Raw genomic sequence first — 27,738 nt, 5'->3', positions numbered from 1 at the left:
AGTCTATTAATATCACACCTGAGGAGAGAGAGTCTATTAATATCACACCTGAGGAGAGAGTCTATTAATATCACACCTGAGGAGAGAGTCTATTAATATCACACCTGAGGAGAGAGAGTCTATTAATATCACACCTGAGGAGAGAGAGTCTATTAATATCACACCTGAGGAGAGAGAGTCTATTAATATCACACCTGAGGAGAGAGAGTCTATTAATATCACACCTGAGGAGAGAGAGTCTATTAATATCACACCTGAGGAGAGAGAGTCTATTAATATCACACCTGAGGAGAGAGTCTATTAATATCACACCTGAGGAGAGAGAGTCTATTAATATCACACCTGAGGAGAGAGAGTCTATTAATATCACACCTGAGGAGAGAGAGTCTATTAATATCACACCTGAGGAGAGAGAGTCTATTAATATCACACCTGAGGAGAGAGAGTCTATTAATATCACACCTGAGGAGAGAGAGTCTATTAATATCACACCTGAGGAGAGAGAGTCTATTAATATCACACCTGAGGAGAGAGAGAGTCTATTAATATCACACCTGAGGAGAGAGAGTCTATTAATATCACACCTGAGGAGAGAGAGTCTATTAATATCACACCTGAGGAGAGAGAGTCTATTAATATCACACCTGAGGAGAGAGAGTCTATTAATATCACACCTGAGGAGAGAGAGTCTATTAATATCACACCTGAGGAGAGAGAGTCTATTAATATCACACCTGAGGAGAGAGTCTATTAATATCACACCTGAGGAGAGAGTCTATTAATATCACACCTGAGGAGAGAGTCTATTAATATCACACCTGAGGAGAGAGTCTATTAATATCACACCTGAGGAGAGAGAGTCTATTAATATCACACCTGAGGAGAGAGAGTCTATTAATATCACACCTGAGGAGAGAGTCTATTAATATCACACCTGAGGAGAGAGAGTCTATTAATATCACACCTGAGGAGAGAGTCTATTAATATCACACCTGAGGAGAGAGAGTCTATTAATATCACACCTGAGGAGAGAGAGTCTATTAATATCACACCTGAGGAGAGAGAGTCTATTAATATCACACCTGAGGAGAGAGAGTCTATTAATATCACACCTGAGGAGAGAGAGAGTCTATTAATATCACACCTGAGGAGAGAGAGTCTATTAATATCACACCTGAGGAGAGAGAGTCTATTAATATCACACCTGAGGAGAGAGAGTCTATTAATATCACACCTGAGGAGAGAGAGTCTATTAATATCACACCTGAGGAGAGAGAGTCTATTAATATCACACCTGAGGAGAGAGTCTATTAATATCACACCTGAGGAGAGAGTCTATTAATATCACACCTGAGGAGAGAGAGTCTATTAATATCACACCTGAGGAGAGAGAGTCTATTAATATCACACCTGAGGAGAGAGAGTCTATTAATATCACACCTGAGGAGAGAGTCTATTAATATCACACCTGAGGAGAGAGAGTCTATTAATATCACACCTGAGGAGAGAGTCTATTAATATCACACCTGAGGAGAGAGTCTATTAATATCACACCTGAGGAGAGAGAGTCTATTAATATCACACCTGAGGAGAGAGAGTCTATTAATATCACACCTGAGGAGAGAGAGTCTATTAATATCACACCTGAGGAGAGAGAGTCTATTAATATCACACCTGAGGAGAGAGAGTCTATTAATATCACACCTGAGGAGAGAGAGTCTATTAATATCACACCTGAGGAGAGAGTCTATTAATATCACACCTGAGGAGAGAGAGTCTATTAATATCACACCTGAGGAGAGAGAGTCTATTAATATCACACCTGAGGAGAGAGTCTATTAATATCACACCTGAGGAGAGAGAGTCTATTAATATCACACCTGAGGAGAGAGTCTATTAATATCACACCTGAGGAGAGAGAGTCTATTAATATCACACCTGAGGAGAGAGAGTCTATTAATATCACACCTGAGGAGAGAGTCTATTAATATCACACCTGAGGAGAGAGTCTATTAATATCACACCTGAGGAGAGAGTCTATTAATATCACACCTGAGGAGAGAGTCTATTAATATCACACCTGAGGAGAGAGAGTCTATTAATATCACACCTGAGGAGAGAGAGTCTATTAATATCACACCTGAGGAGAGAGTCTATTAATATCACACCTGAGGAGAGAGAGTCTATTAATATCACACCTGAGGAGAGAGTCTATTAATATCACACCTGAGGAGAGAGTCTATTAATATCACACCTGAGGAGAGAGAGTCTATTAATATCACACCTGAGGAGAGAGAGTCTATTAATATCACACCTGAGGAGAGAGAGTCTATTAATATCACACCTGAGGAGAGAGTCTATTAATATCACACCTGAGGAGAGAGAGTCTATTAATATCACACCTGAGGAGAGAGAGTCTATTAATATCACACCTGAGGAGAGAGAGTCTATTAATATCACACCTGAGGAGAGAGAGTCTATTAATATCACACCTGAGGAGAGAGAGTCTATTAATATCACACCTGAGGAGAGAGAGTCTATTAATATCACACCTGAGGAGAGAGTCTATTAATATCACACCTGAGGAGAGAGAGTCTATTAATATCACACCTGAGGAGAGAGAGTCTATTAATATCACACCTGAGGAGAGAGAGTCTATTAATATCACACCTGAGGAGAGAGTCTATTAATATCACACCTGAGGAGAGAGAGTCTATTAATATCACACCTGAGGAGAGAGAGTCTATTAATATCACACCTGAGGAGAGAGAGTCTATTAATATCACACCTGAGGAGAGAGTCTATTAATATCACACCTGAGGAGAGAGAGTCTATTAATATCACACCTGAGGAGAGAGAGTCTATTAATATCACACCTGAGGAGAGAGAGTCTATTAATATCACACCTGAGGAGAGAGAGTCTATTAATATCACACCTGAGGAGAGAGAGTCTATTAATATCACACCTGAGGAGAGAGAGTCTATTAATATCACACCTGAGGAGAGAGAGTCTATTAATATCACACCTGAGGAGAGAGAGTCTATTAATATCACACCTGAGGAGAGAGAGTCTATTAATATCACACCTGAGGAGAGAGAGTCTATTAATATCACACCTGAGGAGAGAGAGTCTATTAATATCACACCTGAGGAGAGAGTCTATTAATATCACACCTGAGGAGAGAGAGTCTATTAATATCACACCTGAGGAGAGAGAGTCTATTAATATCACACCTGAGGAGAGAGAGTCTATTAATATCACACCTGAGGAGAGAGAGTCTATTAATATCACACCTGAGGAGAGAGAGTCTATTAATATCACACCTGAGGAGAGAGTCTATTAATATCACACCTGAGGAGAGAGAGTCTATTAATATCACACCTGAGGAGAGAGTCTATTAATATCACACCTGAGGAGAGAGAGTCTATTAATATCACACCTGAGGAGAGAGAGTCTATTAATATCACACCTGAGGAGAGAGTCTATTAATATCACACCTGAGGAGAGAGTCTATTAATATCACACCTGAGGAGAGAGTCTATTAATATCACACCTGAGGAGAGAGTCTATTAATATCACACCTGAGGAGAGAGAGTCTATTAATATCACACCTGAGGAGAGAGAGTCTATTAATATCACACCTGAGGAGAGAGAGTCTATTAATATCACACCTGAGGAGAGAGTCTATTAATATCACACCTGAGGAGAGAGTCTATTAATATCACACCTGAGGAGAGAGAGTCTATTAATATCACACCTGAGGAGAGAGAGTCTATTAATATCACACCTGAGGAGAGAGTCTATTAATATCACACCTGAGGAGAGAGTCTATTAATATCACACCTGAGGAGAGAGAGTCTATTAATATCACACCTGAGGAGAGAGTCTATTAATATCACACCTGAGGAGAGAGAGTCTATTAATATCACACCTGAGGAGAGAGTCTATTAATATCACACCTGAGGAGAGAGAGTCTATTAATATCACACCTGAGGAGAGAGAGTCTATTAATATCACACCTGAGGAGAGAGAGTCTATTAATATCACACCTGAGGAGAGAGAGTCTATTAATATCACACCTGAGGGAGAGAGAGTCTATTAATATCACACCTGAGGAGAGAGTCTATTAATATCACACCTGAGGAGAGAGTCTATTAATATCACACCTGAGGAGAGAGAGTCTATTAATATCACACCTGAGGAGAGAGAGTCTATTAATATCACACCTGAGGAGAGAGAGTCTATTAATATCACACCTGAGGAGAGAGAGTCTATTAATATCACACCTGAGGAGAGAGAGTCTATTAATATCACACCTGAGGAGAGAGAGTCTATTAATATCACACCTGAGGAGAGAGTCTATTAATATCACACCTGAGGAGAGAGAGTCTATTAATATCACACCTGAGGAGAGAGAGTCTATTAATATCACACCTGAGGAGAGAGAGTCTATTAATATCACACCTGAGGAGAGAGAGAGTCTATTAATATCACACCTGAGGAGAGAGTCTATTAATATCACACCTGAGGAGAGAGAGTCTATTAATATCACACCTGAGGAGAGAGAGTCTATTAATATCACACCTGAGGAGAGAGTCTATTAATATCACACCTGAGGAGAGAGAGTCTATTAATATCACACCTGAGGAGAGAGTCTATTAATATCACACCTGAGGAGAGAGAGGTCTATTAATATCACACCTGAGGAGAGAGAGTCTATTAATATCACACCTGAGGAGACAGAGTCTATTAATATCACACCTGAGGAGAGAGAGTCTATTAATATCACACCTGAGGAGAGAGTCTATTAATATCACACCTGAGGAGAGAGAGTCTATTAATATCACACCTGAGGAGAGAGTCTATTAATATCACACCTGAGGAGAGAGTCTATTAATATCACACCTGAGGAGAGAGAGTCTATTAATATCACACCTGAGGAGAGAGAGTCTATTAATATCACACCTGAGGAGAGAGTCTATTAATATCACACCTGAGGAGAGAGTCTATTAATATCACACCTGAGGAGAGAGAGTCTATTAATATCACACCTGAGGAGAGAGAGTCTATTAATATCACACCTGAGGAGAGAGAGTCTATTAATATCACACCTGAGGAGAGAGAGTCTATTAATATCACACCTGAGGAGAGAGTCTATTAATATCACACCTGAGGAGAGAGAGTCTATTAATATCACACCTGAGGAGAGAGAGTCTATTAATATCACACCTGAGGAGAGAGAGTCTATTAATATCACACCTGAGGAGAGAGTCTATTAATATCACACCTGAGGAGAGAGAGTCTATTAATATCACACCTGAGGAGAGAGAGAGTCTATTAATATCACACCTGAGGAGAGAGAGTCTATTAATATCACACCTGAGGAGAGAGAGTCTATTAATATCACACCTGAGGAGAGAGAGAGTCTATTAATATCACACCTGAGGAGAGAGAGTCTATTAATATCACACCTGAGGAGAGAGTCTATTAATATCACACCTGAGGAGAGAGAGTCTATTAATATCACACCTGAGGAGAGAGAGAGTCTATTAATATCACACCTGAGGAGAGAGTCTATTAATATCACACCTGAGGAGAGAGATTCTATTAATATCACACCTGAGGAGAGAGAGTCTATTAATATCACACCTGAGGAGAGAGTCTATTAATATCACACCTGAGGAGAGAGAGAGTCTATTAATATCACACCTGAGGAGAGAGAGAGTCTATTAATATCACACCTGAGGAGAGAGAGTCTATTAATATCACACCTGAGGAGAGAGAGTCTATTAATATCACACCTGAGGAGAGAGAGAGTCTATTAATATCACACCTGAGGAGAGAGAGTCTATTAATATCACACCTGAGGAGAGAGTCTATTAATATCACACCTGAGGAGAGAGAGTCTATTAATATCACACCTGAGGGGGGGGGGGGGGGGGGGGTACAGTGAGTCTTACCGATGTTGCTCGAGTCTCCCTTGTCTCCACTCCTGGTGTAGGCCAACTCCTCCAGCCTGTAGGAGTAGGGACCACTGGGCAGATCTGGAGAGAGAGAGAGAGAGAGAGAACAGTGAGAGAAGGAAAGACAATCAGGAATGAGAGAAGGGTCAAACCTGGAATCAAACCTGGAATCCTCCTCATTCATGGAGGAACCAGTGTTCCTATTCTACCGAGGGATAGGTAATCTATTAGTTCTGCCTCTCCATTCATGGAGGAACCACAGTGTTCCTATTCTACAGAGGGATAGGTAATCTATTAGTTCTGCCTCTCCATTCATGGAGGAACCAGAGTGTTCCTATTCTACAGAGGGATAGGTAATCTATTAGTTCTGCCTCCTCATTCATGGAGGAACCAGAGTGTTCCTATTCTACAGAGGGATAGGTAATCTATTAGTTCTGCCTCTCCATTCATGGAGGAACCAGAGTGTTCCTATTCTACAGAGGGATAGGTAATCTATTAGTTCTGCCTCCTCATTCATGGAGGAACCAGAGTGTTCCTATCTACAGAGGGATAGGTCATCTATTAGTTCTGCCTCCTCATTCATGGAGGAACCAGAGTGTTCCTATTCTACAGAGGGATAGGTAATCTATTAGTTCTGCCTCTCCATTCATGGAGGAACCAGAGTGTTCCTATTCTACAGAGGGATAGGTAATCTATTAGTTCTGCCTCTCCATTCATGGAGGAACCAGAGTGTTCCTATCTACAGAGGGATAGGTAATCTATTAGTTCTGCCTCTCCATTCATGGAGGAACCAGAGTGTTCCTATCTACAGAGGGATAGGTAATCTATTAGTTCTGCCTCCTCATTCATGGAGGAACCAGAGTGTTCCTATCTACAGAAGGATAGGTCATCTATTAGTTCTGCCTCTCCATTCATGGAGGAACCAGAGTGTTCCTATCTACAGAGGGATAGGTCATTTATTAGTTCTGCCTCCTCATTCATGGAGGAACCAGAGTGTTCCTATCTACAGAGGGATAGGTCATCTATTAGTTCTGCCTCCTCATTCATGGAATCAGGAATGCCCAAGAAAACAATCCTAATAAGGGGGGGTTGAGTAGTGTGGAGAGGACTAGGGGGGGTTGAGTAGAGGACTAGGGGGGTTGAGTAGAGGACTAGGGGGGGGTTGAGTAGAGGACTAGGGGGGATTGAGTAGAGGACTAGGGGGGGTTGAGTAGAGGACTAGGGGGGGTTGAGTAGAGGACTAGGGGGGGGTTGAGTAGAGGACTAGGGGGGGTTGAGTAGAGGACTAGGGGGGGTTGAGTAGAGGACTAGGGGGGGGTTGAGTAGAGGACTAGGGGGGGTTGAGTAGAGGACTAGGGGGGGTTGAGTAGAGGACTAGGGGGGGTTGAGTAGAGGACTAGGGGGGGTTGAGTAGTGTGGAGAGGACTAGGGGGGGTTGAGTAGAGGACTAGGGGGGGTTGAGTAGAGGACTAGGGGGGGTTGAGTAGAGGACTAGGGGGGTTGAGTAGAGGACTAGGGGGGGTTGAGTAGAGGACTAGGGGGGGTTGAGTAGAGGACTAGGGGGGGTTGAGTAGTGTGGAGAGGACTAGGGGGGGTTGAGTAGAGTACTAGGGGGGGTTTGAGTAGAGGACTAGGGGGGGTTGAGTAGAGGACTAGGGGGGTTGAGTAGTGTGGAGAGGACTAGGGGGGGTTTGAGTAGAGGACTAGGGGGGGTTGAGTAGTGTGGAGAGGACTAGGGGGGGTTGAGTAGAGGACTAGGGGGGGTTGAGTAGAGGACTAGGGTTGGTTGAGTAGAGGACTAGGGGGTTGAGTAGAGGACTAGGGGGGGTTAAGTAGAGGACTAGGGGGGGTTGAGTAGAGGACTAGGGGGGGTTGAGTAGAGGACTAGGGGGGGTTGAGTAGAGGACTAGGGGGTTGAGTAGAGGACTAGGGGGGTTGAGTAGAGGACTAGGGGGGGGTTGAGTAGTGTGGAGAGGACTAGGGGGGGTTGAGTAGAGGACTAGGGGGGGTTGAGTAGAGGACTAGGGGGGGTTGAGTAGTGTGGAGAGGACTAGGGGGGATTGAGTAGAGGACTAGGGGGGTTGAGTAGAGGACTAGGGGGGTTGAGTAGAGGACTAGGGGGGGGGTTGAGTAGTGTGGAGAGGACTAGGGGGGGTTGAGTAGAGGACTAGGGGGGGTTGAGTAGAGGACTAGGGGGGGTTGAGTAGTGTGGAGAGGACTAGGGGGGATTGAGTAGAGGACTAGGGGGGTTGAGTAGAGGACTAGGGGGGGTTGAGTAGAGGACTAGGGGGGATTGAGTAGAGGACTAGGGGGGGTTGAGTAGAGGACTAGGGGGGTTGAGTAGAGGACTAGGGGGGGTTGAGTAGAGGACTAGGGGGGATTGAGTAGTGTGGAGAGGACTAGGGGGGGTTGAGTAGAGGACTAGGGGGTGTTGAGTAGAGGACTAGGGGGTGTTGAGTAGAGGACTAGGGGGGGTTGAGTAGAGGACTAGGGGGGGTTGAGTAGAGGACTAGGGGGGGTTGAGTAGAGGACTAGGGGGGGTTGAGTGGAGACCAGGTGATGGCGTACCTGCGACAGGTACATCTTTCTCCTCCGCTGGGGGCGGAGCCTCAGAGTCTGACTCCGCCTCAGTGTGCGTCTCGGCGTGCTCTCCACCAATGTGCACGTCCACCTGCAGTGACGTCATCGATAAACAATGAATTAATACATCAACCAACGGAATATAAAAACCAGTTGAACCAGTCTTATCGGCCACTAAATAAAACCGTTCAATCTACACTTACCATAAATACATGATGTGTTTTCGATCAATAAAACAAACCACCCAATTAATATTACCAGCAAAATCGATCAATTCATCTGATCAGTATCTATGAGGAATAATATTGTGATTATTTTTACCTTCAGCTGAGACTTGGAATGCATGAAGAAGAAAGGTTTCAGAACAGGAGAGCTGCAAAAGACATCATTAAAACAATCATGAAAAAACCCACTACACCCCCCCCCAAAAAAACCCACATAGGATTATTTTGTGTGTGAGAGAAGGGCTGTAGCAGTCGGGGATATTTGGATAGCCGTTCGTTGATTACAGGTCGGTCTCACGGTAATTGACCGTTAATGAACATAAACACATTTAGCATTTCCTGGCTTCCACGCAAAGCCTACAAGCCACTGATGCAGACCTTTGGGAAAAATCTACATTTTAAAAAAGGCTAATAAATCCATGTAATATAGCCTACAGCATCACAATAAATCCATGATTTATCTTAGACAGGTCTAAAGAAACATGATATGAAGCAAATGTAGTCTATTTCAGAAGAACAGAATAGTATACTCTGAGTTGTCCTTATGTTAGGTCCTGATAGGGCTGTGCCATATGGCTGTGGGGCGACACTAGTTCATTTAGCAGGTCCTGATAGGGCTGTGCCATATGGCTGTGGGCGACACTAGTTCATTTAGCAGGTCCTGATAGGGCTGTGCCAAATGGCTGTGGGGCTACACTAGTTCATTTAGCAGGTCCTGATAGGGCTGTGCCAAATGGCTGTGGGCGACACTAGTTCATTTAGCAGGTCCTGATAGGGCTGTGCCATATGGCTGTGGGCGACACTAGTTCATTTAGCAGGTCCTGATAGGGCTGAGCCAAATGGCTGTGGGGCTACACTAGTTCATTTAGCAGGTCCTGATAGGGCTGTGCCAAATGGCTGTGGGGCTACACTAGTTCATTTAGCAGGTCCTGATAGGGCTGTGCCAAATGGCTGTGGGGCTACACTAGTTCATTTAGCAGGTCCTGATAGGGCTGTGCCAAATGGCTGTGGGCGACACTAGTTCATTTAGCAGGTCCTGATAGGGCTGTGCCATATGGCTGTGGGCGACACTAGTTCATTTAGCAGGTCCTGATAGGGCTGTGCCAAATGGCTGTGGGGCTACACTAGTTCATTTAGCAGGTCCTGATAGGGCTGTGCCAAATGGCTGTGGGGCTACACTAGTTCATTTAGCAGGTCCTGATAGGGCTGTGCCAAATGGCTGTGGGGCTACACTAGTTCATTTAGCAGACAAGATTTGCTTAGAATTCCAGGGCATTATTTTATATTATTTTATAGTACGAAGAATACAATTAAACATAGCAGAATATAATATAAATTATATTTTCTCCTAACGATTTGAGGGAGGGCGCACATCTGTGTTGAGCGGTTAACCAAAGAAATAGGTCCTCCTATATGGTTAATGTAGAGTCACTAATGTAACTTTAGTTGTTCTACAAACGTTGGGCTGATATATTTGTTTAACACATTGTAAGGCTGAATGATGAAACTCTAATGATGATTTGAAAAAAGTCGCTTGAAAAGGCATGACCTCTGCATTGTTTTTTTTTGTGTTGCACAGGCTGTACACACTTCATCAGTCTCTCATTCACAATTTTACAAGCACTTGATAACGCCTCGAATTTCCGGGCGGCATCCCATTTGTTGTGGCCGTAATGCACCCTAAAAAAATCCATGACAGTTAGCTACTCCGAATCACCTCTCACTCACATGGCTCTCCATCACATGATCGGGTCTTTCTCACAGGCTACAAGTGAAGACAGACACATCGGGGAACATGCAACCGCGCGCATCCCTTATCCAAGGTGCATAATTGAAGGTACTGGAAAAACTGTCCACATTTTACTTTCCGTTAGCCAACAAGATGAGTAGACCTAACGAACAGCAAAAGCATTAGCCTCTGTCCATCTACTATCCCCCATAGTACAAAAGTTGGTCCCGTGTGGCTCAGTTGGTAGAGCATGGTGTTTGCAACGCCAGGGTTGTGGGTTCAATTCCCACGGGGGACCAGTACAGGGAAGAAAAAAAATGTATGAAATGTATGCATTCACTACTGTAAGTCGCTCTGGATAAGAGCATCTGCTAAATGACTAAAATGTAAATGTAAAAGTTGACCTATTCTATCGTGTGTGAGAAATAAATATTCCAAACATAGTCTGGGACAATTGTGGGATGCGATAGATCCCAAATTAATAATAAATAGAATTAACCACGAGCATAAAAAGGCTATTAGGCTATTTCTTCACATTATCATCATAGCAATGCGCACATGGCAGTAGGCTATAAGAGCGTAGGCTATAAGAGCGAATGCTCCATTAGCAGGAAAACACCATTATCAAAAGTGACCGCAAATGCGATTATGCATCTAATGTTTTTAATTATAAAGGCGCATTTTTAAATGGTGAAAATGATCTCTTCCCCAAACTGGAAACTCACACACTGCTTGTGTATACCAGCTGGGCTCTACACCCCCCTTTGTAAAGCCGATTAATGTGCTTAATTTTAAGAACTTATTTGGCCACTTTAGTTGTGATACTAACCTTACGGGCTACTAACCTTATTAAAACATATAGGACTATGGGCTAGGATACATGAGGTGTGCGACTGCGATTAGAAAAAGTTACAAAAAGAAAAATACTGTTTCTTGCCTTATGCTGGGCATCATTCACAAGTGCTGAGTACCAGGCAGTTAGGTAGGCTACTAACGACCATCAGCAGCATCAGAGCTTGGAGAAGCCGAGTTACCGTGACTAAACGGCACGTGACGGGCCGGCGGTTTGGCGGTAATACGGTCACCATAACAACCCTGTGTGTCAGCGTGTAGGAGAATACCTGTTGAATACTTACACTCTTGGTCGTCCTCCAACTATGCCCATGAGTCCAGGAGCTAGGAGAGAGAGAGGGAGCACACACACACACACACACACACACACACACGGTTTAGCTGGTGGTTGTGATTATGAGGAAACCAGGTACACACACACACACACACACGGTTTAGCTGGTGGTTGTGATTATGAGGAAACCAGGTACACACACACACACACACACACACACACACACACACACACACACACACACACGGTTTAGCTGGTGGTTGTGACTATGAGGAAACCACCTCAGTCCATGTACAGACAGTGGATCAGTCCCAAGTGCACTACTTTTGACCAGGGGCCCAGTAGCAAAGCCCCACAGGACTCTGGTTAATAGTGGTGCACTATATAGGGAATAGGGAGCTATTTGGGATGCATCCAGTTAGCCATATGGCAATATGCTATTACTGTAACTCTGCCTCAACATAACACTTGTTCCCGCATTCACTGACTCATACAGAGTTCAACTAAGGAACAGAGAGAGAGAGAGAGAGAGAGAGAGAGAGAGAGAGGGAGTGTGTGAGTGTGTGAGTGTGTACAGTGTGTACAGTGTGTGTATACAGTGTTTACAGTGTGTGTGTACAGTGTGTGTGTGTGTGTGTGTGTGTGTGTGTGTGTGTGTGTGTGTGTGTATACTGTATGTGTACAGTGTGTGTGAGTGTGTACAGTGTGTGTGTGTGTATACAGTGTTTACAGTGTGTGTGTACAGTGTTTACAGTGTGTGTGTGTGTACAGTGTGTGTGTGTGTACAGTGTTTACAGTGTGTGTGTGTGTGTGTGTGTGTGTGTGTGTGTGTGTGTGTGTGTGTGTGTGTGTGTGTGTGTGTGTGTGTGTGTACAGTGTGTGTTCCTACCCATGCCCGTTCCTGCAGGTGCTATCTCCCGGGCGAAGAACTCCAGAGCTTTCTTCTGTTTATGACGCACAGCCATCCACACTACCACCTCTCTAGGGGTCTGGAGAGAGGAGAGGGAGAGGGAGAGGGAGAGGGAGAGGGAGAGAGAGAGAGAGAGAGAGAGAGAGAGAGAGAGAGAGAGAGAGAGTTTAGAAATGCTGTATGAATCCATTGCCAGCAGAGCCCTTGGTGGGTAAACAGGCATGAAACAGGTTGACCTCTGACCCAGACAGTCATACACCCTGTTGGGGTGGGTCCCAAATGACACCCTATTACATGGGGTAGCAGTACCAAGTCGATGTGCAGGGGTACGAGGTAATTGAGATAGATATGTCCATATAAGTAAAGAAAAAATGACTAGGCAACAGGATAGATAATGAATAGTAGCAGCAGGGTATGTGATCAAATCCCCAAAAATGTATTTATAATGCCCTTCTTACATCAGCTGATATCTCAAAGTGCTGTACAGAAACCCAGCCTAAAACCCCCAAACAGCAAGCAATGCAGATGTAGAAGCACGGTGGCTAGGAAAAACTCCCTAGAAAGGCCAGAACCTAGGAAGAAACCTAGAGAGGAACCAGGCTATGAGGGGTGGCCAGTCCTCTTCTGGCTGTGCCGAGTCAAAAGAGTTAATGGAAAAAGGGTGAATGCAGATTGTTAAATATACTGCTAAAAAAAATAAAGGGAACACTTAAACAACACATCCTAGATCTGAATGAAAGAAATAATCTTATTAAATACTTTTTTCTTTACATAGTTGAATGTGCTGACAACAAAATCACACAAAAATAATCAATGGAAATCCAATTTATCAACCCATGGAGGTCTGGATTTGGAGTCACAATCAAAATTAAAGTGGAAAACCACACTACAGGCTGATCCAACTTTGATGTAATGTCCTTAAAACAAGTCAAAATGAGGCTCAGTAGTGTGTGTGGCCTCCACGTGCCTGTATGACCTCCCTACAACGCCTGGACATGCTCCTGATGAGGTGGCGGGTGGTCTCCTGAGGGATCTCCTCCCAGACCTGGACTAAAGCATCCGCCAACTCCTGGACAGTCTGTGGTGCAACGTGGCGTTGGTGGATGGAGCGAGACATGATGTCCCAGATGTGCTCAATTGGATTCAGGTCTGGGGAACGGGCGGGCCAGTCCATAGCATCAATGCCTTCCTCTTGCAGGAACTGCTGACACACTCCAGCCACATGAGGTCTAGCATTGTCTTGCATTAGGAGGAACCCAGGGCCAACGCACCACCATAAGGTCTCACAAGGGGTCTGAGGATCTCATCTCGGTACCTAATGGCAGTCAGGCTACCTCTGGCGAGCACATGGAGGGCTGTGCGACCCCCCCAAAGAAATGCCACCCCACACCATGACTGACCCACCGCCAAACCGGTCATGCTGGAGAATGTTGCAGGCAGCAGAACGTTCTCCTCGGCGTCTCCAGACTCTGTCACGTCTGTCACGTGCTCAGTGTGAACCTGCTTTCATCTGTGAAGAGCACAGGGCGCCAGTGGCGAATTTGCCAATCTTGGTGTTCTCTGGCAAATGCCAAACGTCCTGCACGGTGTTGGGCTGTAAGCACAACCCCCACCTGTGGACGTCGGGCCCTCATACCTGAGGGCCCTCATATCCTGCCTGTTTGGCCCTGTCCGGGGGTGTCATCGGATGGGGCCACAGTGTCTTCTGATCCCTCCTGTCTCAGCCTCCAGTATTTATGCTGCAGTAGTTTATGTGTCGGGGGGCTAGGGTCAGTCTGTTACATCTGGAGTATTTCTCTTGTCTTATCCGGTGTCCTGTGTGAATTTAAATATGCTCTCTCTAATTCTCTCTTTCTCTCTTTCTGTCTTTCTCTCGGAGGACCTGAGCCCTAGGACCATGCCTCAGGACTACCTGGTATGATGACTCCTTGCTGTCCCCAGTCCACCTGGCCGTGCTGCTGCTCCAGTTTCAACTGTTCTGCCTGCGGCTATGGAACCCTGACCTGTTCACCGAACGTGCTTGTTGCACCCTCGACAACTACTATGATTATTAATTATTTGACCATGCTGGTCATTTATGAACATTTTAACATCTTGACCATGTTCTGTTATAATATCCACCCTGCACAGCCAGAAGAGGACTGGCCACCCCTCATAGCCTGGTTCCTCTCTAGGTTTCTGGCCTTTCTAGGGAGTTTTTCCTAGGGAGTTTTTCCTAGCCACCGTGCTTCTTTCACATGCTTTGCTTGCTGTTTGGGGTTTTAGGCTGGGTTTCTGTACAGCACTTTGAGATATCAGCTGATGTACGAAGGGCTATATAAATAAATTTGATTTGATTCATACCACCCTCATGGAGTCTGTTTCTGACCGTTTGAGCAGACACATGCACATTTGTGGCCTGCTGGAGGTCATTTTGCAGGGCTCTGGCAGTGCTTCTCCTGCTCCTCCTTGCACAAAGGCGGAGGTAGCGGTCCTGCTGCTGGGTTGTTGCCCTCCTAAGGCCTCCTCCACGTCTCCTGATGTACTGGCCTGTCTCCTGGTAGCGCCTCCATGCTCTGGACACTACGCTGACAGACACAGCAAACCTTCTTGCCACAGCTCGCATTGATGTGCCATCCTGGATGAGCTGCACTACCTGAGCCACTTGTGTGGGTTGTAGACTCCGTCTCATGCTACCACTAGAGTGAAAGCACCGCCAGCATTCAAAAGTGACCAAAACATCAGCCAGGAAGCATAGGAACTGAGAAGTGGTCTGTGGTCCCCACCTGCAGAACCACTCCTTTATTGGGGGTGTCTTGCTAATTGCCTATAATTTCCACCTGTTGTCTATTCCATTTGCACAACAGCATGTGAAATTTATTGTCAATCAGTGTTGCATCCTAAGTGGACAGTTTGATTTCACAGAAGTGTGATTGACTTGGAGTTACATTGTGTTGTTTAAGTGTTCCCTTTATTTTTTTGAGCAGTGTAGTTAACCAATCGCTACCCGGACTGACTCTTTAGCTGTCTTACGGGTTTCTCAAGTCTGATGACCGTTGTCCAGACAGAGAATATTCTCTCCACGAACGCTTGGGACGCCGGGGCAGAAACCAGACGCCGGGGCAGAAACCAGACCCAGTGCCACAGCCCTCAGGTTTGGATAAACAGCCGCCATCCTTACCTGTCAGACCTGGAGAGGTGACTCTGTAAACATTCTCTCCTTGAAACCCTCTTCCAGGTATTTTCTACAGCTCACACAGGGCATTTAATGCCCTGCCAGGATGACCCTCCAGCTGGACAGTGACCTCAGGCACAATCTTTAATGTGAGGAATCTGTATTTCTGAAGGACTACGGTCGAGATGCTTGCTGGATTCATCGTGCTGACATATTCCTGGGGGGGGGGGGGGGTCCTGCTGCTCCACGGCTGTTCTCTCCGAGTTGTACAAAAAGAGACTCTGCTTCCCTCATCAGCGGCTCCATCTCTGTTGGAGCGAAGTGGAAGAGACACACTTGTGTCCATCAGGCAAGTTGCTGCAGGGGTTTCTGGATCGGATGAAAGTCTGGCTTCCAGAGGATTCAGTATGCATGAGAAGCTCTCACACAGTGACTTCAGGACGACCTGTGCCAAACGGTTTTGCAACAGTAGTTGACTGAAAGTGTGCCTCCAAGGTAGAGAAAGCACGGCAACACATCAGACAGCAAACCGACTGACAGTTTGAAGTTGGTCGGTGTGGAATGAGAACGGCTACAGCAACTTAACAAGCTGTTCTAGCTTGACCCAGTCACGGTCCGTGTTCACCCTCAGATTCGTTCCCTGTTGGCTAGTGATGGCTAGTGATAGCTGGCGATAGCTGGTGGATAGCTAGTGGATAGCTGGTGGATAGCTGGTGGATAGCTAGTGGATAGCTAGTGGATAGCTGGTGGATAGCTGGTGGATAGCTGGTGGATAGCTGGTGGATAGCTGGTGGATAGCTAGTGGATAGCTGGTGATAGCTGGTGGATAGCTAGTGGATAGCTAGTGGATAGCTAGTGGATAGCTGGTGGATAGCTAGTGGATAGCTGGTGATAGCTAGTGATAGCTAGTGATAGCTAGTGATAGCTAGTGATAGCGGCGGCATCTACTGGTAGCATTTACCCGGCAGATTCAGAAGCTCGAAAATCCCCATTAGAAAAAAATAGCTTGAAAACCGCATTCGTTTTTTTGCTCAAAGATAATAAGAAAAAAAAATAAACAGTACAAAAAAAATAAAAAATGCATGAAATGAAATGTATGAAATGTATGCATTCACTACTGTAAGTCGCTCTGGATAACAGCGTCTACTAAATGACAAACAAAATTAAAAAAATATTGTATTTTCTTTTATTTTTTCAGTCAAATATAAACATTTCAGCATAGTTTTATTTTTTCAAATGTTTTTAGTTTTTAATTTTGTAAGTGTGGACCATGATAATTCCTTAGTGATTTGGACACCGAGGAACTTGAAGCTCTCAACCCGCTCCACTACAGACCCAGCCTGTTCAGTCCTCCTTTTCCTGTAGTCCACGATCAGCTCCTTTGTCTTGCTCACATTGAGGGACAGACCACGCTGTCGTGGGTGAACAGGAAGTACAGGAGGGGACTAAGCAAGCAGCCCGTGTTACATTTACATTTTAGTCATTTAGCAGACGCTCTTATCCAGAGCGACTTACAGTAGTGAATGCATACATTTCATTCATTTATTTTTATTTTTTTTGTACTGGCCCCCCGTGGGAATCGAACCCACAACCCTGGCGTTGCAAACACCATGCTCTACCAACTGAGCTACAGGGAAGCTGTCATCCTTGAGGGTGAGTGTAGCGGATGTGTTGCTGCCTATTCTCACCACCTGGGGGTGGCCCGTTAGTAGCACACAAACCTATTCAACACACACACACACACACAGTGTCGTAGCGTACCGTGTTATTGCTGTGTGGTCCGTAGGTATCTTCTGCCCCCAATACCTGAATGTTGACTGAGGTGAAGTCCTCCAGACCCAGCTGCTTGAACATCCGACGTGTCCTGATAACACACACACACACACACACACACACACACACACACACAGGTCCTAAAACAACTGCTTCTTTCAGTGGTGGCCCATCCATTAGGGCGTTACCCTACCTGCCCCCTACCTGTACCCAACCTGTCCCCTACCTGTCCCCTACCTGCCCCCTACCTGCCCCCTACCTGCCCCCTACCTGTACCCTACCTGTCCCCTACCTCCACCCTACCTGTCCCCTACCTGTCCCCTACCTGTCCCCTACTTGTACCCTACCTGCCCCCTACCTGTCCCCTACCTGTCCCCTACCTCCACCCTACCTGTACCCTACCTGTACCCTACCTGTACCCTACCTGTACCCTACCTGTACCCTACCTTTACCCTACCTGTACCCTACCTGTACCCTACCTGCCCCCTACCTGTCCCCTACCTCCACCCTACCTGTACCTAACTTGTACCCTACCTGTACCCTACCTGCCCCCCTACGTGACCCCTACCTGTACCCTACCTGCCCACTACCTGTCCCCTACCTCCACCCTACCTGTAATCAACCTGTACCCAACCTGTCCCCTACCTGTACCCTACCTGCCCCCTACCTATCCCCTACCTGTACACTACCTGCCCCCTACCTGTCCCCTACCCCCACCCTACCTGTACCCAACCTGCACCCTACCTGTCCCCTACCTTCCCCTACCTGCCCCCTACCTGTCCCCTACCTGTCCCCTACCTGCCCCCTACCTGTCCCCTACCTGTCCCCTACCTGCCCCCTACCTCCACCCTACCTGCCCCCTACCTGTCCCCTACCTGCCCCCTACCTCCACCCTACCTGTACCCTACCTGCCCCCTACCTGTCCCCTACCTGCCCCCTACCTCCACCCTACCTGCCCCCTACCTGCCCCCTACCTCCACCCTACCTGCCCCCTACCTCCACCCTACCTCCACCCTACCTCCACCCTACCTGCCCCCTACCTCCACCCTACCTGTACCCTACCTGCCCCCTACCTGTCCCCTACCTGCCCCCTACCTCCACCCTACCTGTACCCTACCTGCCCCCTACCTCTCCCCTACCTCCACCCTACCTGTACCCTACCTTTCTCCTACCTGCCCCCTACCTCCACCCTACCTACCCCTACCTTCCCCCAACCTGTCCCCTACCTGTACCCTACCTGCCCCCTACCTATCCCCTACCTGTACACTACCTGCCCCCTACCTGTCCCCTACCCCCACCCTACCTGTACCCAACCTGCACCCTACCTGTCCCCTACCTTCCCCTACCTGCCCCCTACCTGTCCCCTACCTGTCCCCTACCTCCACCCTACCTGCCCCCTACCTGTCCCCTACCTGCCCCCTACCTCCACCCTACCTGTACCCTACCTGCCCCCTACCTGTCCCCTACCTGTCCCCTACCTGCCCCCTACCTCCACCCTACCTGCCCCCTACCTGCCCCCTACCTCCACCCTACCTGCCCCCTACCTCCACCCTACCTCCACCCTACCTGCCCCCTACCTCCACCCTACCTGTACCCTACCTGCCCCCTACCTGTCCCCTACCTGTCCCCTACCTGCCCCCTACCTGTACCCTACCTGTCCCCTACCTCCACCCTACCTGTCCCCTACCTGTCCCCTACCTGTACCCTACCTGCCCCCTACCTGTCCCCTACCTGTCCCCTACCTCCACCCTACCTGTACCCTACCTGTACCCTACCTGTACCCTACCTGTACCCTACCTTTACCCTACCTCACCCTACCTGTACCCTACCTGTACCCTACCTGCCCCCTACCTGTCCCCTACCTCCACCCTACCTGTACCTAACTTGTACCCTACCTGTACCCTACCTGCCCCCCTACGTGACCCCTACCTGTACCCTACCTGCCCACTACCTGTCCCCTACCTCCACCCTACCTGTAATCAACCTGTACCCAACCTGTCCCCTACCTGTACCCCTACCTGCCCCCTACCTATCCCCTACCTGTACACTACCTGCCCCCTACCTGTCCCCTACCCCCACCCTACCTGTACCCTACCTGTACCCAACCTGCACCCTACCTGTCCCCTACCTTCCCCTACCTGCCCCCTACCTGTCCCCTACCTGTCCCCTACCTGCCCCCTACCTGTCCCCTACCTGTCCCCTACCTGCCCCCTACCTCCACCCTACCTGCCCCCTACCTGTCCCCTACCTGCCCCCTACCTCCACCCTACCTGTACCCTACCTGCCCCCTACCTGCCCCCTACCTGTCCCCTACCTGCCCCCTACCTCCACCCTACCTGCCCCCTACCTGCCCCCTACCTCCACCCTACCTGCCCCCTACCTCCACCCTACCTCCACCCTACCTGCCCCCTACCTCCACCCTACCTGTACCCTACCTGCCCCCTACCTGTCCCCTACCTCCACCCTACCTGTACCCTACCTTTCTTCTACCTGCCCCCTACCTCCACCCTACCTACCCCTACCTTCCCCCAACCTGTCCCCTACCTGTACCCTACCTGCCCCCTACCTATCCCCTACCTGTACACTACCTGCCCCCTACCTGTCCCCTACCCCCACCCTACCTGTACCCAACCTGCACCCTACCTGTCCCCTACCTTCCCCTACCTGCCCCCTACCTGTCCCCTACCTGTCCCCTACCTCCACCCTACCTGCCCCCTACCTGTCCCCTACCTGCCCCCTACCTCCACCCTACCTGTACCCTACCTGCCCCCTACCTGTCCCCTACCTGTCCCCTACCTGCCCCCTACCTCCACCCTACCTGCCCCCTACCTGCCCCCTACCTCCACCCTACCTGCCCCCTACCTCCACCCTACCTCCACCCTACCTGCCCCCTACCTCCACCCTACCTGTACCCTACCTGCCCCCTACCTGTCCCCTACCTGTCCCCTACCTGTCCCCTACCTGTCCCCTACCTTTCTTCTACCTGCCCCCTACCTCCACCCTACCTGTACCCTACCTTTCTTCTACCTGCCCCCTACCTCCACCCTACCTGTACCCTACCTTTCCTCTACCTCCACCCTACCTCCCCCCTACCTGCCCCCAACCTCCCCCCTACCTGTACCCTACCTGCCCTAAGCTCTCTCCTGGCCCCTTACACCAAGTCTGAATTTGTCCTGCTAGGTGACCTAAACTAGGACATGCTTAAACCACCTGAGCAGGTCCTAAAGCAATGGGACTCCCTAAATCTTTCTCAGATGATCACCAATCCCACAAGGTGTGACTCCAAACCCCCCCAGAAAAGGCTACTCTCCTCGATGTTATCCTCACAAATAATCCTGAGAGGTATCAGTCTGGTGTTTTCTGTAATGACCTTAGTGATCACTGGTTTTACAGCCTGTATTCGTGATGGCTGCTCAGTGAAACGACCAGTCCTGATTTGTCATAGAGGCTCGCTAAAACACTTTAACGAGCAAGCCTTCCTTCATGAACTGGCCTCTGTAAATTGGTATAGAATCAGCCTGATCCCCCCCTCTGTCGAAGACACTTGGATCTTCTTTTTTGATATTTTTTCAGTGGTATTGTTAACAAACAACATAAACAAAATGAGTATTAAGAACAGGTTTAGCCCGTGGTTCAACTGTAAGTTGGCAGAGTTACTCCACCTCAAGAATTTCATTTGGCCAAAGGCTCGGCACATGAGAAATAAGTGCACTCAGGCTATCCGGAAGGCCAAAGTTAGAGAACTGCTCCTTTAAGAGTCTCTCTCTCTCTCTCTCTCTCTCTCTCTCTCTCTCTCTCTCTCTCTCTCTCTCTCTCTCTCCTCTCTCTCTCTCTCTCTCTCTCTCTCTCTCTCTCTCTCTCTCTCTCTCTCTCTCTCTCCTCTCTCTCTCTCTCTCTCTCTCTCTCTCTCTCTCTCTCTCTCTCTCTCTCTCTCTCTCTCTCTCTCTCTCTCTCTCTCTCTTTCCTCTCTCTCTCTCGTCTCTCTTCTCCTCACTCTCTCTCTCTCTCCTCTCTCTCTCTCGTCTCTCTCTCTCTCTCTCTCTCTCTCTCTCTCTCTCTCTCACTCTCTCTCTCTCTCTCCTCTCCTCTCTCTCTCCTCTCTCTCTCTCTCTCTCTCTCTTCTCTCTCGCGCTCTCTCTCTTCTCTCTCTCTCTCTCTCTCTCTCTCTCTCTCTCTCTCTCTCTCTCTCTCTCTCTCTCTCTCTCTCAGACCTGGAACCTAACCCATCCTGTCTGGGTAGGTTCCCATTGCTTGGAAAAGCAGCCACGGTCCGTCTTTTATTTAAAACAGGTGGAGATTAAGCTGATCCTAACTGTTATAAGACAATTTCTATTTTGCCCTGTTTATCAAATCAAAATGTTATTTGTCACATGCGCCGAATACAACAGCTGTAGACCTAATGCTTACAAGCCCTTAAAACAACAATGCAGTATTAAGAAAATACCGAAAAAAAAAAAAAACATAAGACAAGAATAACAAATTATTAAAGAGCAGCAGTAAATAACAATAGCGTGGCTATAGACGGGGTACCGGTACAGAGTCAATGTGGAGGCTATATACAGGGTGTTACGGTACTGAGTCAATGTGGAGGCTATATACAGGGGAGTACCGGTACAGAGTCAATGTGGAGGCTATATACAGGGGGTACCGGTACAGAGTCAATGTGGAGGCTATATACAGGGGGGTACCGGTACAGAGTCAATGTGGAGGCTATATACAGGGGGTACCGGTACATAGTCAATGTGGAGGCTATATACAGGGGGGTACCGGTACAGAGTCAATGTGGAGACTAGATACAGGGGGGTACCGGTACAGAGTCAATGTGGAGGCTATATACAGGGGGGTACCGGTACAGAGTCAATGTGGAGGCTATATACAGGGGGGTACCGGTACATAGTCAATGTGGAGGCTATATACAGGGGGTACCGGTACAGAGTCAATGTGGAGGCTATATACAGGGGGTACCGGTACAGAGTCAATGTGGAGACTATATACAGGGGGTACCGGTACAGAGTCAATGTGGAGGCTATATACAGGGGGTACCGGTACAGAGTCAATGTGGAGGCTATATGCAGGGGGTACCGGTACAGAGTCAATGTGGAGGCTATATACAGGGGGTACCGGTACAGAGTCAATGTGGAGGCTATATACAGGGGGTACCGGTACAGAGTCAATGTGGAGGCTATATACAGGGGGGTACCGGTACAGAGTCAATGTGGAGGCTATATACAGGGGGTACCGGTACAGAGTCAATGTGGAGGCTATATACAGGGTATTACGGTACAGAGTCAATGTGGAGGCTATATACAGGGAGGTACCGGTACAGAGTCAATGTGGAGGCTATATACAGGGGGGTACCGGTACAGAGTCAATGTGGAGGCTATATACAGGGGGTACCGGTACAGAGTCAATGTGGAGGCTATATACAGGGTATTACGGTACAGAGTCAATGTGGAGGCTATATACAGGGAGGTACCGGTACAGAGTCAATGTGGAGGCTATATACAGGGGGTACCGGTACAGAGTCAATGTGGAGGCTATATACAGGGGGGTACCGATACAGAGTCAATGTGGAGGCTATATACAGGGGCTACCGGTACAGAGTCAATGTGGAGGCTATATACAGGGGGGTACCGGTACAGAGTCAATGTGGAGGCTATATACAGGGGGTACCGGTACAGAGTCAATGTGGAGGCTATATACAGGGGGGTACCGGTACAGAGTCAATGTGGAGGCTATATACAGGGTGTTACGGTACTGAGTCAATGTGGAGGCTATATACAGGGGGTACCGGTACAGAGTCAATGTGGAGCCTATATACAGGGGGGGTACCGGTACAGAGTCAATGTGGAGGCTATATACAGGGGGTACCGGTACAGAGTCAATGTGGAGGCTATATACAGGGGGGGTACCGGTACAGAGTCAATGTGGAGGCTATATACAGGGTATTACGGTACAGAGTCAATGTGGAGGATATATACAGGGGGTATCGGTACAGAGTCAATGTGGAGGCTATATACAGGGGGTACCGGTACAGAGTCAATGTGGAGGCTATATACAGGGTATTACGGTACAGAGTCAATGTGGAGGATATATACAGGGGGTATCGGTACAGAGTCAATGTGGAGACTATATACAGGGTATTACGGTACAGAGTCAATGTGGAGGCTATATACAGGGTGTTAACGGTACAGAGTCAATGTGCGGGGGCACCGGTGTCGAGGTAACTGAGGTAATATGTACATGTAGGTAGAGTTATTAAAGTGACTATGTATAGATAATAACAGAGGGTAGCAGCAGCTTAGAAGGGGGGGGGGGCAATGCAAATAGTCTGGGTAGCCATTTGATTAGCTGTTCAGGAGTCTTATGGCTTGGGGGTAGAAGCTGCTTAGAAGCCTCTTGGACCTAAACTTGGCTCTCCAGTACCGCTTGCCATGCTGTAGCAGAGAGAACATTCCAGTGTGGCTCGAGTCTTTGACCATTTTTAAGGCCTTCCTCTGACACCGCCTGGTATAGAGGTCCTGGATGGCAGGAAGCTTGGCACCGGTGATGTACTGGGTCGTACGCACTACCCTCTGTAGTGCCTTGCGGTCGAAGCCTGAGCAGTTGCCATAACAGGCAGTGATGCAACCCGTCAAGATGCTCTCGATGGTGCAGCTGTAGAACCGTTAGAGGATCTGAGGACCCATGCCAAATCTTTTCATTGTCGTGCCCTCTTCACCAATGTCTTGGTGTGCTTGGACCATGTTAGTTTGTGGTGATGTGTACACTAAGGAACTTAACTTGTCTCATCGTTGTCGGTGATCAGGCCTACTACTTGTGTCATCGGCAAACTTAATGATGGTGTTGGAGTTGTGCCTGGCCGTGTAGTCATGAGTGAACAGGTAGAACAGGAGGGGACTGAGCACGCACCCCTGAGGAGCCCCCGTGTTGAGGATCAGCGAGGCGGATGTGTTGTTACCTACCCTCACCACCTGGGGGCGGCCCGTCAGGAAGTCCAGGATCCAGTTGCAGAGGGAGGTGTTTAGTCCCAGGGTCCTTAGCTTAGTGATGAGCTTTGAAGGCACTATGGTGTTGAACGCTGAGCTGTAGTCAATGAACAGCATTCTCACATAGGTGTTCCTTTTGTCCAGGTGTGAAAGGGCAGTGTGTAGTGGATTAGAGACTGCATCATCTGTGGATCTGTTGGTGCGGTATGCACATTGGACTGGGTCTTGGGTTTCTGGAATAATGGTGTTGATGTGAGCCATGACCAGCCTTTCAAAGCATTTTATGGCTACAGACCTGAGTGCTACGGGTCGGTAGTCATTTAGACAGGTTACCTTAGTGTTCTTGGGCACAGGGACTATGGTGGTCTGTTTAAAACATGTTGGTATTACAGACTCAGACAGGGAGAGGTTGAACATGTCAGTGAAGACACTTGCCAGTTGGTCAGTGCATGCTTGCAGTACATGTCCTGGTAATCCGTCTGGCCCTGCGGCCTTGTGAATGTTGACCTGTTTAAAGGTCTTACTCACATCGGCTGCAGAGAGCGTGATCACACAGTCGTCCGGAACAGCTGATGCTCTCATGCATGTTTCAGTGTTACTTGCCTCAAAGCCAGCATAGAAGTTATTTAGTTTGTCTGGTAGACTTGTGTCACTGGGCAGCTCTCGGCTGTGCTTCCCTTTGTAGTCTGTAATAGTTTGCAAGCCCTGCCACATCCGACGAGCGTCTGAGCCGGTGTAGTACGATTCGAAAGCCAGTCAGTTTCCAAAAGTGTTGGGAAAAACGAATCAATAATCTACTGACTGGCTTTCTTGATGTCTATAGTATTTTCTCTGGGATGCAATCTGGTTTCTGCTCAGGTTAATGGACGCGTCAATGCATCCTTAAAAGAGGTCCTAAATGATGTCACCATTACCCTTGATTCTAAGCAAACGTTGTGCTGCTATTTTTATTGCCTTGGCCAAAGCTTTCGATACGGTAGACCATTCCATTCTTGTGGGCCGGCCAAGGAGTATTGGTATCTCTGAGGGCTCTTTGGCCTGGTTTGCTAACTACCTCTCTCAAAGAGTGCAGTGTATAAAGTCAGAACATCTGCTGTCTCAGCCACTGCCCGTCACCAAGGGAGTACCCCAAGGCTCGATCCTAGGCCCCACGCTCTTCTCAATTTACATCAACAACATAGCTCAGGCAGTCGGAAGCTCTCTCATCCATTTATATGCAGATGATAGTGTTATACTCAGCTGGCTCCTCCCTGGATTTTGTGTTATATGTACTACAACAAAGCTTTCTTAGTGTCCAACAAGCTTTCTCTGCCCTTAACCTTGTTCTGAACACCTCCAAAACAAAGGTCATGTGGTTTGATTTGCCACCAATGCTCCTTATAGGACACATCACTGCACTCTATACTCCTCTGTAAACTGGTCATCTCTGTATACCCGTCGCAAACCCTCTTAGAGGCCTCTCATACCCACTGCAGCCCGCATCCTCCACATACAACACCCGTTCTGCCAGTCACATTCTGTTAAAGGTCCCCAAATCACACACATCCCTGGTGTCGCTCCTCTTTTCAGTTCGCTGCAGCCTGTGACTGGAACGAGCTGCAACAAAACACTCAAACTGGACAGTTTTATCTCCATCTCTTCATTCACAAAGACTCAAATCATGGACACTCTTACTGACAGTTGTGGCTGCTTCGTGTGATGTATTGTTGTCTCTACCTTCTTGCCCTTTGAGCTGTTGTCTGTGCCCAATAATGTTTGTACCATGTTTTGTGCTGCTACCATGCTGTGTTGTCGTAGGTCTCTCTTTATGTAGTGTTGTGGTGTCTCTCTTGTTGTGATGTGTGTTTTGTCCTATATTTTTATTTTGAATCCCAGCCCCCGTCCCCGCAGGAGGCCTTTTGCCAGGCCGTCATTGTAAATAAGAATTTGTTCTTAACCGACTTGCCTAGTTAAATAAAGGTTAAATAAAATAAAAAGAAACGCTCATAATTTCAAATAGGCTAGATGTTGTACTAAACAGCATATAAACGCTCTAAATAGGTGTGGGGACAGACAGGGAGTCTAAGAAGGAACTAAATTAATGATTTAAGCTATATTATTTTTTATTATTTCAAGGCTTTAGCCTACAAATAAATAAATGTGAAGCATTTGCGAGTGCAACACAATAAGTTGGTGGGGACAAAGAGCTCAGCATTTTAACATTTCATTGTATTAAATCATTATGGTCTATAAATTGCACATACAGGCTGCGACTTACTTAGAATTAAATACACATTTAAAAAAAATATATTGCTTATTAGTGCCTTTGAATTAATTTTTAAGAATTAATTTTTAAGAATTAATTTTTAAGAATTAATTTTTAAGAATTCATTTTTGGAATTCATTTTTATGAACAGGAGTCTGGCCAGTCTGGGGCTTCAGGCTCATGTGATGGTGCCTGGAGAGCAGACCATCAGCGGAGAATATCCTGTCAGCACTTTGAGCCACTGGGGATGATTAACACCCTTCAGGATGCTCTTGACAGGCTGAGCAAGGATGCGTTTCTATAGGTAGTCCTAAAGGTTTTTAGGCAAAAATAACCCAATCAAAACGGAAAGCTCCTTGAACGTGGGAATATGCCAGGCTTATTGGGCCAAAATCAATGATGTCCTATTGTATAAATAGAACAAAAATGAACGAAACTTTTAAGAAATCTGATTTTTTATTTATAAATACTTAGCTAGCTACCCAGCTGGTTCCTTTCTGTTAGCATGTGCATGTAGTAAGTACACCATCATGCTTTCAGGATACCTGTATAGGTTTGGATTGGATGCTAACGCTAACTGTTAGATGAAGCTATCCGCTAGCAGTGTGCTAATTAAGTGCCATAGGTTTGTATTGGATTGGATGCTAACGCTAACTGTTAGATGAAGCTATCCGCTAGCAGAGTGCTAATTAAGTGCCATAGGTTTGTATTGGATTGGATGCTAACGCTAACTGTTAGATGAAGCTATCCGCTAGCAGTGTGCTAATTAAGTGCCATAGGTTTGTATTGGATTGGATGCTAACGCTAACTGTTAGATGAAGCTATCCGCTAGCAGTGTGCTAATTAAGTGCCATAGGTTTGTATTGGATTGGATGCTAACGCTAACTGTTAGATGACGCTATCCGCTATAGCAGTGTGCTAATTAAGTGCCATAGGTTTGTATTGGATTGGATGCTAACGCTAACTGTTAGATGAAGCTATCCGCTAGCAGTGTGCTAATTAAGTGCCATAGGTTTGTATTGGATTGGATGCTAACGCTAACTG

General features: G+C 47.2%; 1 protein-coding gene across 2 annotated transcripts in view; it reads right to left on the bottom strand.

Annotated features, from left to right (window-relative positions):
* The window catches only part of LOC106608435 (lecithin retinol acyltransferase b, tandem duplicate 1), an 82,635-nt gene that overhangs the window by 14,531 nt on the left and 40,366 nt on the right, over positions 1 to 27,738 (bottom strand). For both annotated transcript variants that reach the window (XM_082977323.1, XM_045721433.2), the window contains 6 exons: positions 17,449 to 17,551; positions 12,513 to 12,612; positions 11,634 to 11,673; positions 8,866 to 8,917; positions 8,533 to 8,635; positions 5,962 to 6,045 (listed from right to left, as the gene is read on the bottom strand). In XM_082977323.1, coding sequence (XP_082833449.1) covers positions 5,962 to 6,045; positions 8,533 to 8,635; positions 8,866 to 8,917; positions 11,634 to 11,673; positions 12,513 to 12,612; positions 17,449 to 17,551 — 482 coding nt within the window. The remainder of the gene's footprint in view (positions 1 to 5,961; positions 6,046 to 8,532; positions 8,636 to 8,865; positions 8,918 to 11,633; positions 11,674 to 12,512; positions 12,613 to 17,448; positions 17,552 to 27,738) is intronic.

The sequence above is a fragment of the Salmo salar genome, chromosome 07 (assembly GCF_965601325.2).
Source record: "Salmo salar chromosome 07, fSalSal1, whole genome shotgun sequence".
In the NCBI taxonomy this organism is placed as follows: domain Eukaryota; kingdom Metazoa; phylum Chordata; class Actinopteri; order Salmoniformes; family Salmonidae; genus Salmo; species Salmo salar.
Note: the sequence above shows the minus strand (reverse complement) of the source record. Positions and strands in the feature narration are given on the sequence as shown.